This window comes from Arvicanthis niloticus, chromosome 4 (genome assembly GCF_011762505.2).
Source record: "Arvicanthis niloticus isolate mArvNil1 chromosome 4, mArvNil1.pat.X, whole genome shotgun sequence".
Classification (NCBI taxonomy): Eukaryota; Metazoa; Chordata; class Mammalia; order Rodentia; family Muridae; genus Arvicanthis; species Arvicanthis niloticus.
In genome coordinates this window covers 83,987,026-84,004,484 of record NC_047661.1, presented here as the reverse complement: position 1 = coordinate 84,004,484, position 17,459 = coordinate 83,987,026, and the positions used below count along the sequence as shown (strand labels likewise).

The following is a 17,459-nucleotide window of genomic DNA, read 5'->3' as shown; positions in this document are numbered from 1 at the left end:
CTGGGATTAAAGGTATATGCCAGCACAGCTGGCTCTAACTGTAATTTGTCTGAACTGACTACTAAATCACACAGCTTGGCTGGTACCGGTGTGAAGAGGTCAGAGGACAACTTTTGAGAGTCAGTTAGTCCCAGGGATCAAACCCAGGTTGTCATTGTCAGTCTTGGCTACAAATACCTATACTCATTGAGCCCTGGGCTTTTCAGTATAGTGAGTAAAAGAGCCTAAATTCATTACTGCTGCCCAGCCTGTGGGTTAGTCCCATTGTATAGCACTCCAGGGGTTTGGGGTCAAGTGCCTCCCTACCGTCCCCACCATCAAACCTATTTCCTGTGATTCAGTAAGTCACTGATTGTACCATTTATCTGCCAGAACCCACCCACTTCCAGGGTTGGCCTTTCCTTCCTATTCCTCAGGAGTTTCAAGTCTGTGTCTTAGAAAATTCTAATCAAATAAACTCTACTCGGTGTTCCTCTAAACGCATGATGCAGTGTAGAAACCATTAAACAAGCAGAGGCCTCCTAGCCCTTGCTGGTGTTGAGCTTGTCCTTGAAATGTAGCAGATTTTCCACTTCCTTGAAGACTGAGCACTGTGTCTTAGGTGTTCAAGTCCGCCTTCCTCTGTCACCACCCACATCACAGCATATGCACTACACAGCAAACCAAGTACTAAATAAATGCATGCAAAGCTTGTGTACTCCTGAATACTTTGGTTATGCGATTTTTTTTGTTTTTTCTTTTGTATATTGTATATTTGAGCTCCAACCAAATCTCTCCTAGTTTATAGGCTTTTGTATCATTTGTTAGTTTAAAATAAGTGGTAATACTGATACATTTTTATATTAGAATTTATATATTTCTTTTACCTTAAATGGAAAAGTAGAATCAGCAGTCAGACTTCTTAGAGTCTTCCTTCGATTCCAGTGTCGTTTATAGTTGAGACATAATACAAAGTAAATTTTGCTTTGTGACAAAGGGGACACAACACACTTATGGGGTAACCCAGAATAACCCCACTCCTTACAGTGCTCTGCAGCCGCTTCTCTTCTGGTTTTGAGGCAGGGAGGAAGCTGAGAAGAACCCAGGGCTACTCCCTGCTGTGCAGACTTCTAGCTGCCTGGACTTGTAGCTGCCCTTACTCACCAGTTGGGGCCTAATGGGAAGTTCATTCCTGTTAAGTTCTGAGAGCAAGCGTCAGCTTCCTCTTCCTCTTCTTACTCATTGTGGACCAGCTTCATGGCTTTGAGAAAGTCAGATGCTACCATTTAATCTCTTTTGAAAGAAATGAATTTGATAGTGATATCTGACTGAAGAGGGGTGTTGTGCTGGTAGTGGTTGGTGGGGCACTCCTGTATTCCTAGCACTCAGGAGACCAAGGCAGGAGGATCTCAGTTCTACACCAGCCTTCTGCCCCCCAAATGCTGGAATTAAATGAGTGCACAACCACCACCCAGCGTCAGCATCTGTTTTTAAACTTTCTTTCCTCGTGACTTAAGGGATGTGTGATCACCTAGCAAGGAGATGAAGAACTGAAGTTGTAGCCTGGCTGCTTCCCTAGGAGGTCCTGGGTTCCATGACCCATTCTAATGGGAGGTGGTAGTCAGAGAAGAGCCCTAGGCATGTGTCAATGGGAATGTATAGGAAATTTCTAACTCACTTTTGTTGTGAACCTAAAACTACTGGGAAAGGTAAAGGATTTTGGGGGGGTTGTGTACACTGAAATCCTTAATTTATGTTCAGGACTATTTGCCCTTTATCCATTCTTTCTTTTCTGTTGAATTCCCATACACATTTTCTTCCCCACATCAAAAAGGTAAGTATATGGATCCAGGCCAGAAAGTACCATAGCCCCCATAGCCTCATTCCTAGAGGGAAGGGATCCGACAGAAGGACAGACATACTCCACATTCCTTTGGTTTCATCATAACCTGTCACAGACTTTGGAATTATAGAGTGAAAAATTATAAAGACCATTTTATAAAATATATACAGGCTGTTTCTTTACCCTAGACCTGAGCAAAAGAATGCAAGTTCCAGAAGGTGGAACTAAATGTAAGATTTCAGGCCTTCACTGCCCTGGGATATATCCCAGGTAGAGGACATTATCCCTGAATCAGTGGACACTTGATGGATTAACATTCCTCAAGCCTCAGGGTTGGGAAGGCCCAAAGCAAGAAGACATTCCTGACCACAGAGAAAGATGTAAGTCATCTGGGTGGTTCCAAGAAGTAGCTAACTTTCCACTGTTCTTGGTTACCACCCCCCTTGAGGTTTTCCCAGTGTTACAGCCTGCTTATGTTCAAAATTTGTAAAACAACCAATCATGTGTAACCGCACGAAAATTCCTCCTTCTCCCCCTCCCCCCCCCCCATGTGCTATAAAAAAGGCACCTCAGCATGCTGGCCTTTTGTCAAACTCGACTCCTGCGAGAGTGTGCAGTTTGACCGATGGCTGCCAGCTCTCTTCCCTAATAAACCTCTGCTGATTGCATCCAGGTATGGTGTCGTGGAGTTTGTGAGTGGTCGAGACTTCCCGAGACTTGAGTAAGGGTCTCCCGAGTTTGGGGGGGTCTTCAGTGGTGCTGATACCACTCCTTGGATTAAATTCACTCTCAGTCCTGAATAGAATTTAGGACACTTTTGTCAAATAATAATAATTGTGTAATCTTATATAAATAATTGCCTTTCTAAATATTTGTGCCTGAAGATTCCTTTGAAGGGAGTGTTTGAAGTTCGTCCTACTTCAAAGGCAGTTGAAATACTTTTTTTACTTGGGGGGTGGGAGTGGTGACACATGCTTCCCCGCTCTTGTATAAGTTAGAGGATAACTTACAGAGTTGGCTCTCCCACAGTACAGGTCTGGAAGATCAGATTGAGGTCATTAAGCTTGGCAACAGGTACCTTTACCAGCTAAGCCATCTTGTGTCCTGAGTTAGTAGTTTGTTTTGTTTTGCTTTGCTTTAAGACAGGGTCTCATATAGCCCAGGGTGGCCCCAGACTTAACATTTAGCTGGACATGACCTTGAACTTCTGACCCACCACCTTCACCTCACAAGTATGCAGACATGCATCACCACACCCAGTTTTATGCTATGTGTGGAAGAAACCCAGGGCTCCATGCATGCTAGGCAAGCACTCTACCAACTGAGCCATCCTAGACTAATTCTTTACCTTTAGATTCAGAACTACTTCTCATCTAAAGAATATAGTGGCTGATATCCTCCTGAGAGTGGAATATGCACACTCCTGTGTCTTTACACACATTACACTAGGAAGGCAGAAAGGAAACCTCTTTATTTGGCGGGGAGGCGGGGGGGGGGGGTCTACTTGAAACAAAATCTTTCTATGTGACTCGGGACTCGGGCTGGTTTGAAACTCTCAGTTCTCCTGCCATAGTCTGAGTGCCTGGCTCTTTCTTTTTGAAGGCAGTGATAGCACAGCTGCGGCTTTGGAGACTGAGCATGGTGGCTCCAAGGCTAGTCTGTGATGTTATTTTAAGCTTTCTCTAGTGATGTGTTTCCTCCAGACTGAAGTGAAAATGAAGGAGTAATAGGTGGCTAGTGATCTGGCTGTTGATAGTGCCTCTGTTGTCAGTCTGTCTAGCAAGCCAGTATTTTCCTTTTCTCCTAAATTAAAGACTAACATGTTTTCTGACAATGTAGGGAATTTCTGTTCTGCTGAAGTTCATATTGACACTGAAGCAAAAATGCTGAAATAGGAAATTGATTGGTTTTAGCTTTATTAATTTGTCGAAAGCAAAAACTGAAGATAACGCCTGGCCCCTCATGGGCATTTTTAATAGCTACAAATAATTAAAATATTAATAATATTTTACCCTGTAATATAATGTTAGTGGTAGCATATCTCATTTCTTGGCTGTGCCCAACCTCAGTGAGCTGCCTCCTGAAACTCATACCCTGTGTGATCCCATCTGGAATGTTCCAAGGTTGGGCTGCACACCTGGTCTTGATAAGCTAAACACTCTACATTGTGGGAAGCCAGCACTTAAGCCATGGTGACTAGAACCTCATGAGATACCAATCAAGAACTATCCAGCTAACCCCTCATCCTAGATTCCTGACCATTAGATACCACATAAGATAAAATAAGTATTATTTAAACTGCTAAAGTTGCTGTTTGCACATACCCCCATAAAAGTTATTTTTATTAAATTTTAGCATTTTAGTTTTGCTTATTACTGCTATTTACAGTTAAACATATAACCCATGAATTGGTTGAAAAAAATAATTTCTCTCGTTTCTTAGTGTTTGGGTTTTTTTGTTTGTTTGTTTGGGTTTTTTTGTTTGTTTGTTTGTTTTTGGTTTTTCGAGACAAGGTTTCTCTGTGTAGTCCTGGCTGTCCTGGAACTCACTCTGTAGACCAGGCTGGCCTCGAACTCAGAAATCCGCGTGTCTCTGCCTCCCAAGTGCTGGGATTAAAGGGGTGCGCCACCACCGCCCGGCCCTGTGTTTGGTATTATAAATACAGCCTTGAGCTGACCTTTTCTGTGTTTGGCCCTGTGGTTGAATTGCTGTGTGACCAGAGCCTTTCCGTCCACAGCACCCTTTCATCTGCAGGTGAAGCTGTGTGTTGGTGTGGATTGTAATTAACCGTGCAGGTGACTGTGGAGTGTAATCACTCTAAAGTATCAGAGAAAACAGACAGCCTAACAACTGTTCTCAGGCTGAGGCCTCAGCAAAGAAGCTACTATTGCTTGCGACTCTGATGCTTACTGATCACACAGGATAATCACCATGTGGGTTTTTAAAGTCGAGTTTTAGGATTAGTTAACTCTACGGTCAAACCCGACAGGCAGCTTCTTGGCAGAACTAACATCCGCATCACCAGTTGTTCCATGACCAGAGTCGACGTCCCAGCTTCTGCTCTCCCATCCCAACTCTCCACAGCATTTTAAAAAGAAAAAGTCATTAACGTAAAAGTTAAAAAGACTCCAGCTTACTCTTTCTTTTGAGCTACAAAATTAATCTTGGTGACAGTAGCAGTCATTTTTTACACTAATGATGCAAACTTGGTTTTATAAGAAGGGCAGGAGCTATAGAAGACTCCAGGAAAGAGAAAGAATAAAGATGAGGAAAGAGGTCAAGTGTGGTGGCTCATGCCTGTCAGTCCAGCCAGAGTCCAAGGCCAGGGCCTCCTCCATACTCCAGTACACACAGGGATTTTTAAAAAGAAAGAAGAATATTTGCACTTTCAATGTCTGTGTCTGATAGGATGGCTATAGATCAAACCAGAAATCAAATAGAAGCATGTTTGTTTTGAGGCAGGGTCTCACTGGATAGCCCAGACTGACCTCCATTTAGGATTTCCTCATCTCAGCCTCTCTTGCAGGACTTGTGGGCTTGTGCCACCATGACCAATGTTGGGGTTTTCTTCATAGTTTGGTTGTTGTCACTTTTGTTTGTTAGTTGTTTTGAGATAGGGTCTCAGAATGTTGCTCAGGCTTGTCTCAGGCTCACAGAGATCCACCAGCCTCCTGAGTGCTGGGGCACAAAAGCATACGCCCCTATGCCCAGCCTGTGTAGAAACTGCTGGTGCCACTCTGTTTACATACCTGAGGTACTTGTTGCTCATACCATGTAATACCTAAAGCTTTCCTGAGCAGAGGTAAGACAAGGAAACTAGAGTATCTTCCCAAACATTTGTTGATCCTTAGATACCTATTGCCAGGGAGAACAGAAAAGACTAAGGAATGTAGAGGGAAATCAGAGATTCAAAAGAGGATGGAATTTGGCAGAGGTAGAAGGGATTTTTGTGTATGGCTGTCGTTATATGTACCTACACCCTCTTGACCCATCAACAGTGAAAGCAAGTTCTCTCTGTACAGATCAAGGAGTCCTGAATTCTTCTCTGTCCACTTGCATCTCTTGCATACCTTCTGGCACCTTGATCACGTCTAAGTATATAAACTGATAAAGTCATCATGCTTAACACTTTAGGAATGCAAATGGCATACAAAAGAAAGACAAGATAAATGTGAGGGTTACACAGACAGACTTGTGGAGGCAGTGGGTTTGCTGCTTCAGAACTTGGGGCTTCCAGAGCCATGCTAGCTGGGTTTAAGTACCTGTTCTGACGGTCGGCTAGCTGGGTAACTAGCCTCTTTCTAATGGTTTTCTCATCTGCAAGGTGGAGGTGATTATTATTACTTTATAAGTCTATAAAATCACCTAAGTTAATATGGCCATACCTGCTCTGGATAATGAATATTGGGTCTGTGTTTGTATTACTAGACAGTGCTACCTCCTGATGTCGCCTGATGTGTAGTCAGGTTTACACCAATGCTACCACCTTTGGTATTGCAGCACATTCCTCTCTTTAATAGTTTTGTTTTGTTTTGTTTTTTTTTGGTTTGTTTGTTCATTTGTTTTTCTTATTCTCAGGCCCAACACAGAGATACTTTCATTGAAGAACGCTATGGAAAATACAACATTAGTGACCCTCTAATGGCTCTTCAGAGAGATTTTGAAACACTGAAGGAGAAAAATGATAGTGAGAAGCAGCCAGTGTGCACAAACCCCCTCTCCATCCTCAAGGCGGTGATGAAGCAGTGCAAGAACATGCAGGAGCGCATGCTGTCCCAGCTGGCTGCTGCCGAGAGCAGGCACCGCAAGGTAGGCTTGCCCATAGGCAGGCTATGCTTCGGAAATCCCCAGAGGACTCCGGTCAGCCACCAGTGTTCACGAGCCTTGGAGGGGGCTGGGGAGCTCATGGGTATCAGAAAACTCTTCAGTTGCACAAGAGTCAGGGCACAAAGGGAAACGGGTCATTGCACAGGTCCAGACATTACTAAAGACAGCATTCATTTGTGATGTGTCACTCCAGAATATTTGGTGCTTTTTTTTTTTTTCCTTTTCAAATCTCAGTCTTCCAAACTTTAGCAGCAAGCTGGTGTTTAACCAAGCTTGTAGCTGAACAGAGTGTTCTCTGCTTATTTAAGTGATAAAAAGATTAACAGGTACTTAGGAGAGAGAGAGAGAGAGAGAGAAAGAGAGAGAGAGAGAGAGAGAGAGAGAGAGAGAGAGAGAGAGAATGAATGAGAATGAGAATGAATATAAATCTACCTGATACCAACCATGCAAGCGTGGAGATTATTTCCATTCATTCTGGTTTCTCCGTTCATTACAAGGTGTAAGGCTACAAACCGCTTCTGGGATGACTTGCTTTCTAGTCTTTTCTTTACTGGATTGGGAGTTCCTGGGCAGGCACTCTGGTGCTGATAGCTCCTAGGTAGGAGGGCAGAACTGTGCTCCCTGCAGTTTCATGTTTGAGAATTCCAGTGTGTGCATTCTTTCTCCAGCTTGTTCTTGCCTACAGTCGAGGTTTGGCAAGAATCTGCATTTTAAAAGCGAGCTATTTAGATTTGGACCTACAAGATAGGCACCGACAGTGGCTTGTAGGAGACATTTTAGTCAAGGAAATTAGTCAGCAAACTTAGTAGGCCTTAGTTTGTTCTCATGGTTATCTCCACGGGAGCTCTCTGCTAAAGTCACATCTGGTACGTTGCCCCTGAGCTGGGTCTTCTTGCCTGTCAGCCTTTGTTTCTCTTCACTGAGTTCAGAGGATAAGTACTTAAGCATGAATAAGTCACATAACCCACAAGGCCCCTGAAATATATGAAATATCAGAAGTGTATGCATTTTTGTGGAAAGTATATTTTTTATACTTTTAGTCAAATTCCAAAAGTTGCCTATGGCCTAAAAGAACTCTCTTCCAGATCATCTGCTGTTCAGATACTAATCTGCCTGAAAGTGTCTTTTGTGGCAATGTGTCTAGTCCAGAATGTATTATCTAGAACATCTGTGGCAGCATGTCTAACCGAGTGTGTCATCTAGAACATCTGTGGCAGCCTGTCTAACCAAGTGTGTCATCTAGAACATCCATGGCAGCGTGTCTGACCAAGTGTGTCATCTAGAACATCTGTGGCAGCGTGTCTAACCAAGTGTGTCATCTAGAACATCTGTGGCAGCGTGTCTGACCAAGTGTGTCATCTAGAGGCTCCTTTATGGTGTGCAGTCTTATTTGCAGTTCATACAGGAAGTAATTGAGTTGTGCTGAATAGCATAGATGTCATGGAAGGTGGAGTATAGTTTACAGACCTAGGTGACTGGAGAGAGGAGAAAGTTAAAAATTACTGAAAATTCCTTAATATGCTCTGTTTTAATTTGTTTTAAGTAGCATTAAATTTTTGAAATTAAGTAATTTACCTGTTTTGTTTCGTTGATTGGTTTCTTGTGACAGAGTCTCTTGTAGCCCAGGGTGACTTTAGTTTCTTGCTGTGTCACCAAGGATGACCTTTGCTACATGGGAAGATGAGCATTACCACGTCCAACAAAGTACCTAGCTGCTCTTGGGTGTTTTGCCCAAGCTCGGCACTACAGTTGCCAGTAATCAGTCAGTACTTAGAGGTCTGTGTGTAGAGTAGGTTTGCTGAAGGCTCCCTATGTCTACCCTTTGCTGTGCTGAGGCTATTAACTGTACCCTCGTCCTCTCAGAGAGATTAGGATCTGAACAGCAGACCATCTGGAAGAGAGTTCCTCAGGCGCATCTTCTTCCTTCCCCAGTGCCCCCAGCACTCAAAGGTAGCTTTATCTTTGTTGTTTTGAACACAGATTTGTGTCACACACACACACACACACACCACCGCATCCACCCTTCCCAGGCTTTAACTCACTGGGTAGCTGAAGATGACCTTTTGACTTCACCTCTCAAGCACTGGGATTGCAGATGCTGCTTCCATACCCAGTTTAAGGAAGAGTCTTTATCTAATCTTTTGAAAATCCAGATGCCCTGAAACACCTGCTACTTCCAGGGTTCCTTCTCTTTGGGAGCCTGCAGGGTGAGATGGCTCACTCCCTGTTACTGAAGCACTGCCTCTCCCCAAGCTTGTTTTCCATTTCAGAATGTTGTTTTGTTTTGTTTTGTTTTGTTTTTTGAGACAGGGTTTCTCTGTGTAGCCCTGGCTGTCCTGGAACTCACTCTATAGACCAGGCTAGCCTCGAATTTAGAAATCTGCCTGCCTCTGCCTCCCAAGTGCTGGGATTAAAGGCACCACTGCCTGGTGTCAGAATGTTCTTAAAACTTCCTGTCTGAGGCCTGGAGAGATGGCTTAGCAGTGAAGAACACTAATTGCTGTTCCTAAAGACCCTCCTTCAGGTGCTGACACACCCACATCAGGCAGCTCACAGCCACCTGGAACTGCAGCTCGGAGAATCCAGTACCTCATGGCCTCCATGGGCAGGCTAGCTTAGGTGGTGCACACACACTCTCATGCATGAATAAATACAATAAATCTTTTTTTAAAAACTGTCTCCCCAGGGCTGGAGAGATGGCTCAGCAGTTAAGGGCACTGACTGCTCTTTCAGAGCTCCTCAGTTTAATTCCCAGCAACCACATGGTGGCTCACAACCATCTGTAATGGAGTCTGATGCCCACTTCTGGTGTGTCTGATGACAGCAACAGTATTTCACATACATAAATTAAATAAAACAAAAAACTTTCTCCCCTACTAAAGTCTCTCATCTCTGAGACTCTATAGTATTTTTATTCCTTTTTATAATTTTAAAGGGCACTCAAACTAGACAATACACTTAACCCAAAGTCTTTCTATTAAATTTAAAAACTAGATTTTTTAGCTCAACAGGAAGTACACTAATACATCTTAATTTTAGTTTTATTTATATTTATTTTTATTTATTTATTTATTTATTTATTTTTTTGAGACTAGATCTCCCTGTATCTGTATAGCTCTGGCTGGCTTCGAACTCATTGTGTAGATAAGGCAATCTGCACAGTCATGGAAATCCTCCTCCCTCTGCTTTCTGAATACTTAGAGGAGAGGCATTTGTCACCATGTTTGTTTGTTTGTTTGTTTTTATTTTAAACTTAAATGTGGTGTTCCGTGTTATAGAAAGTGTTCTTTCTTCATTCCTAAAATTGTATGAGATAACATCCTGAGAGTTGGCCACCGAGGTAACTGACTGCCCTGGAGGTCTGGGCTGAGCCACCTCTGAAACAGGAGCTACCAAATGATACATTCGCATGTTAGATGCTGTGTGGTTTAGGCATAACTACAAGGGAAATGTCCATATCTACCTGTATTTTTCTGGAAACTGGTTGAGCTCCTTCAGCACCAAGATAAGTGGATAAATGGGCAAGTCATTAAATTCTTGTGAAAAATCACCAAGTAGGATCCTGATAACTGAGCCTTCTGCACACAGGATGAAATAGGAGTCTTTCCCAGTTGATCTGGGTGAACAAATGTGTGTTGTCAGTTAAGCAAGGCAATGGGTGTTCTGTTTGGTTTGAGCTTTAGTTTCAAGCTCAAGCTTTGGTGTCTCCTGTGCCTGCATTGAGGGGAACACCCCAGCTTTGTGTGGTGCCGCCCACCCCCACATCGCTCACCCCAGCAGGTCCCTAGTTGTACCAAACTGCATGTGATTTTCCAGAATTCTGCTGGTTCTCAAACCTTCCCAACCCCCACAGCTAATTAGTTTCTCTCTTGTCTCTGTTTGCATTCTTCTGCACATACTTCAACAAAGTAAATATCTTGTTTTCTAGCACATAGTTTGCATGTCTTTCACCCTGCTAGACGGCATGTGCCCGGAGAGCCCTGTCTGGATTTCATTTGTTTGCTTATTTAATCTATAACCCTCAAGTGTTGAGTGGTGTAAGTGTTGAGTTGATATATTGAAGTTAATGCTTTAAAATCCTTTACAGGTAATCCTCGACCTTGAAGAAGAAAGACAGAGGCATGCACAGGACACTGCTGAAGGAGATGATGTCACCTACATGCTGGAGAAGGAGAGGGAGAGACTGACACAGCAGGTAACTCAGGAAGAAGGACTGTACTGACATTGCCTAGAACGACACTTCTTAGGTTTATTTCAGTGTGCAGAATTACATTATCAGTCTTTACAAAGGAGAGAGAATGTCCCATGTTTAACATATCTGTTTCCAAAACGTCTTTTAAAAAAAAAAAATAGATAACTTGGGGTTGGAGAAATGGTCCAGTGGTTGAGAGCAAGCACTGCTCTCCAGAGGGCCCACGTTTGGTTCCTCACATCCACACCAGGTGTCTCACACTTGTAATGCCCTCCTCCTGTCTACAGCAACACCTGCACTCACATACACATAGCCCACACCCACACACAAGAACACAGAATTTTAAAAATAAAACAACTGTCATTCAAAGCACATCCTTTAGAGGTCTCTGATTTTTAGGCTTTTGTTGTTGTTGTTGTTGTTGTTGTTGCATGACCTACAGTAACAACATGTCACAAACCAGTATGCCCTAAGCAAAGTGTTGAGGTTTTGTCTTGCTTGTATTTTAATGTTAATATTGGGCCCCCAAGATCTGGTTGTCCCAGAGATGAGACAGTCTTACATGTAGACCCAAGTGACACTGTGTGATCTTGCCCCCAAGTTATTTTTGATTGGTGAATAAAGATGCTGACAGCCAATAGCTGGGCAGACCAGATATAGGCAGAGTTTAGGGTTCCCTGGCTTGGGGGAGGGAGGAGAACCACAAGAAAGAGAAGAAGGTGAAAAGGATGGAGGAGGAGCCACCATGGGTTAGGTGAGCCATGAAAACGTGGCCCTGAGGGCTGGCCAATTGGAGTTAAGAGCAGCATGGATGAAACATAGTAAGTAATGAGTTGGAGTTACCAATAGGAAAGTAGACTCTAATAGCATAGAGGGTAGACGTCTGCCCAGCTTTTGTGCTGGTTAAGGCTTATTGTAAATATAAAGATTGTGTGTGTCTTTTATCTGGGAGCTAAATGATAAAGGCAGGGTAGAAACCCCAGTTTGGGATTAAATAATTTCCACAACACAAAGATTACAGGACGTGAACCAACCATTTGTTTATTTTTGTACTATACAGTGGTGTTGTCATGCTCACTGTAGACCAGGGTAGCCTTGAACTCACATTCTTGTTTTGTTTTTATTTTTTTTTTGTTTTGTTTTGTTTTGTTTGTTTTTTTTAAAATATGATCATGGAGCCAGGCAGCGGTGGCAAAGGCCTTTAATCCCAGCACTTGGGAGGCAGAGGCAGGCGGATTTCTGAGTTCAATGACAGCCTGGTCTACAGAGTGAGTTCCAAGACAGCCAGAGCTACACAGAGAAACCCTGTCTCGAAACCCCCCTCTCCCCCCCCCCACCCCCAAAAAAAAGAAATATGATCATGGCTCGCTGAACTGGTTTTCCCATTTATCAATGTGTCTCGAATTGGAAATTCCTGATTAGAAGGGTTCACTCACGTTGTTTTCTCTCATTCAGAGTCTGTATGATAATGTTAGACAATAAAACAAACTACATTTGTGTAGATCCAAGGATGGTGGTTCATGCCTCTCATTCTACCAGTAGGAAGGAGGATTTCAAGTTCAAAGCGAGTCTCAGAGAGAGACTTTGTCTAATGAAAACAACAAGAATGGGACTTCAGTGCAGCCATTTATGTTTGTTCCTTTCCTTTACGGTCAGACAAAGCGATTGCTGCAGCTTTAAGTTTGATTTTCAACAGCATCCGTGGCTAGACCCAGCTTACATGGCATTCTGTTATCTGTTTTGGCTGATTCTATGGCCTCTCTGCATACCTAAAACACAACGGTGCATCGTACTCCCACTGTTCTCCCTGAGGCAGTTCGGAACTCAAACGCCTCCCAAGTCATCAAGAAAGAATTAAATCATAGTGTGTGGGGGTTCTATGTGGGGTGTTCAGAAATACTAATTAACCTTAGCACTATGGTGTACAGACAATGCTGTGCACCAGAGAGCAGCCAGTGAAGCCGCTCTGCATGATCGTAGTTGTCTGTACATCTTTTGTCTTCCTTCTCTAATCAAGATGTGTGGTGGCATTTTTTTTTTCCTAGCTGGAATTTGAAAAGTCCCAAGTGAAAAAGTTTGAAAAAGAACAAAAGAAGCTGTCCAGTCAGCTGGAAGAGGAGCGCTCCCGCCACAAGCAGCTCTCGTCCATGCTGGTGCTTGAGTGCAAGAAGGCCACCAGCAAGGCAGCCGAGGAAGGGCAGAAGGCTGGAGAGCTGAGCCTGAAACTGGAGAAGGAGAAGAGCCGAGCGAGCAGACTGGAGGAGGAGTTGGCAGCTGAGAGGAAGCGAGGCCTGCAGACAGAGGCCCAGGTGGAGAAGCAGTTGTCTGAGTTTGATATCGAAAGGGAGCAGCTAAGAGCCAAACTGAACCGAGAGGAGAACCGGACCCGGGCCCTGAAGGAGGAGATGGAGAGCTTGCGGAAGCTTGTGAAAGACCTAGAGGCAGCACAGCAGCACAGCCGCACCAGTGAGCAGGGCCGGGAGCCAGTGACCACGTCCAGAGGCACAGCCACAGAGCTTCCCATGCGAGTGTCTGTGTTTTGCCAAACAGAGAGTGTTCAGACAGAAAGAAGCCATGGGAGCATCGTGACCAAGCTGACAGATGCTGGTCTCCCAGGTCCCACCACTGCTACTTACTCCTATGCAAAAGCTAATGGCCACTGTGACCCAGAGATACAGACTACCAAGGAATTGACTTCAGATGGCAGCACAGAAAACCAAGGGCCTCCTCGGGAGAAATCTGCAGTATCGGCCCAGGAGAAACCAATGGAGAATGGTGGGTGTCCTGTAGGAACTGAGACTCCAGTCACAATGCCCAGTCACCTCCCTTCTAGTGGCAGCTCACTGTCTCCCAGCAGCACCGCCTCTTCCTCTCTGACATCATCTCCTTGCTCTTCACCAGTTCTAACTAAGCGTCTCTTGGGGTCATCAGTCAGCAGCCCGGGCTACCAGTCTTCCTACCAAGTAGGGATCAACCAGCGTTTCCATGCAGCTCGGCACAAATTCCAGTCCCAGGCAGATCAGGATCAGCAGGCCAGCGGTCTCCAGAGCCCTCCATCCAGGGACTTGTCCCCTACCCTGTTAGACAACTCTGCTGCCAAGCAGCTGGCCCGAAACACAGTCACTCAGGTGCTCTCCAGATTCACCAACCAAGGGCCAATTAAGCCAGTCTCTCCCAACAGTTCTCCCTTTGGGACAGACTACCGAAATCTGGCTAGCACTGCCAACCCAAGAGGTGACACCAGCCATTCACCTACTCCAGGGAAAGTGTCCAGCCCTCTGAGCCCACTCTCTCCAGGAATCAAGTCCCCAACCATCCCCAGAGCTGAGAGAGGAAACCCTCCACCAATCCCACCCAAAAAACCTGGCCTCACCCCTGCGCAATCTGCCACCACTTCAGTGACCAAGACTCATTCCCAAGCTTCCTCCTTGACCACCACAGAAGACCTGGCCAGCAACTGCTCTCCCAGTGCCGTGGTGGCCAATGGCAAAGATGTTGAGATACTTTTGCCTACAAGCAGCTAGTCCCTAGGAGTGAGTCACCACATTTGACATTCCATCAGACTTTGTCTAAGAGTTCAGAGTTAAACCCTGGAGTCAGATCATGTTATTTATTTGATATTAGCTACAGCCATCTGTATAATACATTCAGTGTATTTACCTTTTTGTATTTTTTTAAGTAGAAATTGTGTACTTTGGATTTTTATGACTCACCTCTTTGTACTAAGCTAGAAGGGGACCTCATAGACATAGCACGTCTCAAGCCCAGCAGTCACCAGCACGCTTCGATGGGAGCGCTTACTGAGGACCAGGCGGTGGTCTGCTGTCAATTTTGGAGCTAGAATTACTCAGCACTCATTTCAAATTATGCAGAAGCAGTTCATGCAGATTTTTATTCCAGATGAACATGTTTTAAAAGTGCCTGAAATCAACTGCCACGTGAATGTGATTCTGTGGCAGAAACAAAAGACAGAGCATTTCTTGCAGAAAATGAGATCCTCTGTGAATCTGAATGTCAAAAACCAACACTGCTTTTAATCCTCTCTGACTGTTGAATGCCAGCTTTGTGTTCTGAAGCGAGGTTTGCACAAGTAGAGTGGAAATCCTTCTGAAGGGTGTGAACTCTGTCAGGCTGAGCTCTGTAAAGCCCTTGAGAACCCCTCCAGAGCACTTAGCAGTTGGGGTGCTGATTTTCTTGTGCTTTTGAAAAATTAAGTCATTCTCAGTTTCCTGCATCAGTTCTTGAACAGTGAAATCACATCTCCATTCAAAACTGTTCTCAGGCATCAGCCGTGGGAACTTCTGATTCTGGTCGCTTTGACTTGAATAGGAAATGACATAATGAACTCTTTATTCTGTGATCAAAAAGCAATAACTTAAAAGTCACTCTTTGTAATATTGTAAGTCAGAATTATACAGATTTTACCAAATTGTTACATTTACTCTCCATGCTGCCAGCACGTCTGTTTGTGGAACCAAATTAACTTTGCCCAAATGGAAGTATACCGATATCTGTAGATAACATGCCCCTTTTACATGTTTGGCATTCTCACACTCAAGCACATAAATATTAGTGTGATTGTATCCCTGGAGTTTGCAGTATAGCATAAAAGGCAAGTAGAGTCGCATGTTAAGATTACCTACTGAAGCAGTTAGATGTGGCTTGGAGCCAGTCAGTCAACAGAGGAATCCATTTGACAACGAAGTGGACAATTCCAAATGAAGCTCACATTGTCAGCGTCATAGGAAAGCACATAAAATAGCCCTAGTGCCACAGAACTCAGCCAAGTGAGTGAGTGAGACAGCACAGTCCCTCAAGTGCTGTCCACTCAGAGTAGAGGGGGCTGTAGCAAGCCACAGCATCGTGGCCCAGTGATATAGGGCCACCCCTTTGAGCCCCAGCTGCTGCCATGCAAAAATTGCTGATCAAGGTTACCGGTTCTCTAAACTTTCATGGAATTGAGATTCCCACAAGAAGATTCTCATTCAAAACATTTCCGGTTTTTAAAAACCAGGAACTGATTTCAAATGTTTTTAAGCGCTGGTGCTTAGACAAACATGGCTGCAGCTGACTTTAGCTTGCAAGCTACCAAGTTACAGCCTCTCTCTTCCTAGTACTTGTGCTGTTTCCCGAGTAGTGAGTTTGTATAGACAGAAACCTCCAGGCTCCTCCACTGTATCAACTACATCTGATAACTATTCCATAGAACAGAACACTCTTGCTCTTGCCAAGCAGAACTCCCAACAGACCAGCTCAGGACACTGGTTACAGTTTTATATCCAAAGTGGGAGAAAGGAAGGCCTTGGTGTCTCTACATACATTGTTCTGGCCAGCAGCTACCCAGAAGCCCCTGGCCTACTGTAACCTTTTATTGGGAAGGAGAATGGGTGACCATGTATTTGAAAAACCAAAGGATTCAGTGGACCCATCCAGGTTAGATAACTCACAAGGTTAGATAACTTTGATTTTCTTTTCTTCTTGAACCACAGAGCTGAAAACAAAAAGTCTCCCTAATAATTTAGTTGTTAATAACTTTTAGTTATATTTTTATTAACCCATTGAGTCAGTAGGCAGGAGGTGGGTGATTAAAATCTCAGTGGGCAAGTCAACAACAGAGGACACTGTTGACTCTATAGCTTACAGTTTAAGTGATTAAGGTAAATACATGGCACATGAAAGTGTGGCTGCTGAAATGATGAAGACATGTGAAACTGTCCAGAGCAGTCCTGCATTGAATTTATTCCTATTGTGGAGCCAAAATGGACCAGTGATGATCAGAAGTTGAAGCTTCTCATCAGGAAAGACTGCAGTGCCTGAGTGTTCTTACCTCTCTTGCTTTAAATGGTAATCTTCAAAGTTGCATTGTGCTCTTCCTCTCTTTGGAGATACATATATATGTGTAGAGAGAGAGAGAGATTGAGAAAAAGGAATGCTATAAGGAAGTTTATTTCTTAGGGGTGCACTGAACAATATTTCTTTTACAATATAATACAGGGGTGGGGATATGCAAAAGAAATGTGTATTTTTGCTAGTTCCTATCTTCTGAGATAATAAGCACAATCCTGAAATGGATCCAATAATTCAGCTAGGTGTTATAGATTAGTATTTCAGTTTGCAGTAGATTGTGAGTGTGTATACTAAGTAGAAGTTCCATGATTCACAATTTGGGTGTTAACCATGTCAGAGAAACTGTTCCTGGTCAGCAGAATCTAATGATGTGCTCCGTGTAACACAACATTAACTAGTCATTAACAGCTGTAAGGCCAAGTGCACCGTGCAGAAGGCTTCATTTTTATAGCAGACTACATTAAAACAAGTTAAATCGTAACTGTCTGGGGGAAAAGTCTTGTCTATGAAAGAACGTACCGCTCGGGCTTGTTTTATCAGAAAGGGGAGTGTGTGATCGAGTTTTTGAAAAACTTGAACTTGAAAAACTCATCCAGGTTAGAACTTCCAAAAAATTAAGACATGGGCTTCCTTGTGACGCACAGAGCTTGGGGTAGGGGTTCCAGTAATCTAGTCGTTAATAACTTGTAATGTATTTTTACTCACTGGGAATCTCACACATGCATGTAGATATAGGGACATCCACTGGAGCATGGTCTACCTGCCAGAGGC

At 43.8% G+C, this 17,459-nt stretch overlaps 1 protein-coding gene across 1 annotated transcript in view; it reads left to right on the top strand.

The window, feature by feature from the left end:
* The window catches only part of Cttnbp2nl (CTTNBP2 N-terminal like), a 50,079-nt gene extending 32,910 nt beyond the window's left edge, over positions 1-17,169 (top strand). Inside the window, exons 4-6 of the mRNA XM_034500550.3 lie at positions 6,401-6,631; positions 10,737-10,844; positions 12,887-17,169. Coding sequence (XP_034356441.1) covers positions 6,401-6,631; positions 10,737-10,844; positions 12,887-14,365 — 1,818 coding nt within the window. The 3' untranslated portion in view covers positions 14,366-17,169. The remainder of the gene's footprint in view (positions 1-6,400; positions 6,632-10,736; positions 10,845-12,886) is intronic.
* Positions 17,170-17,459: the final 290 nt, after the last annotated feature.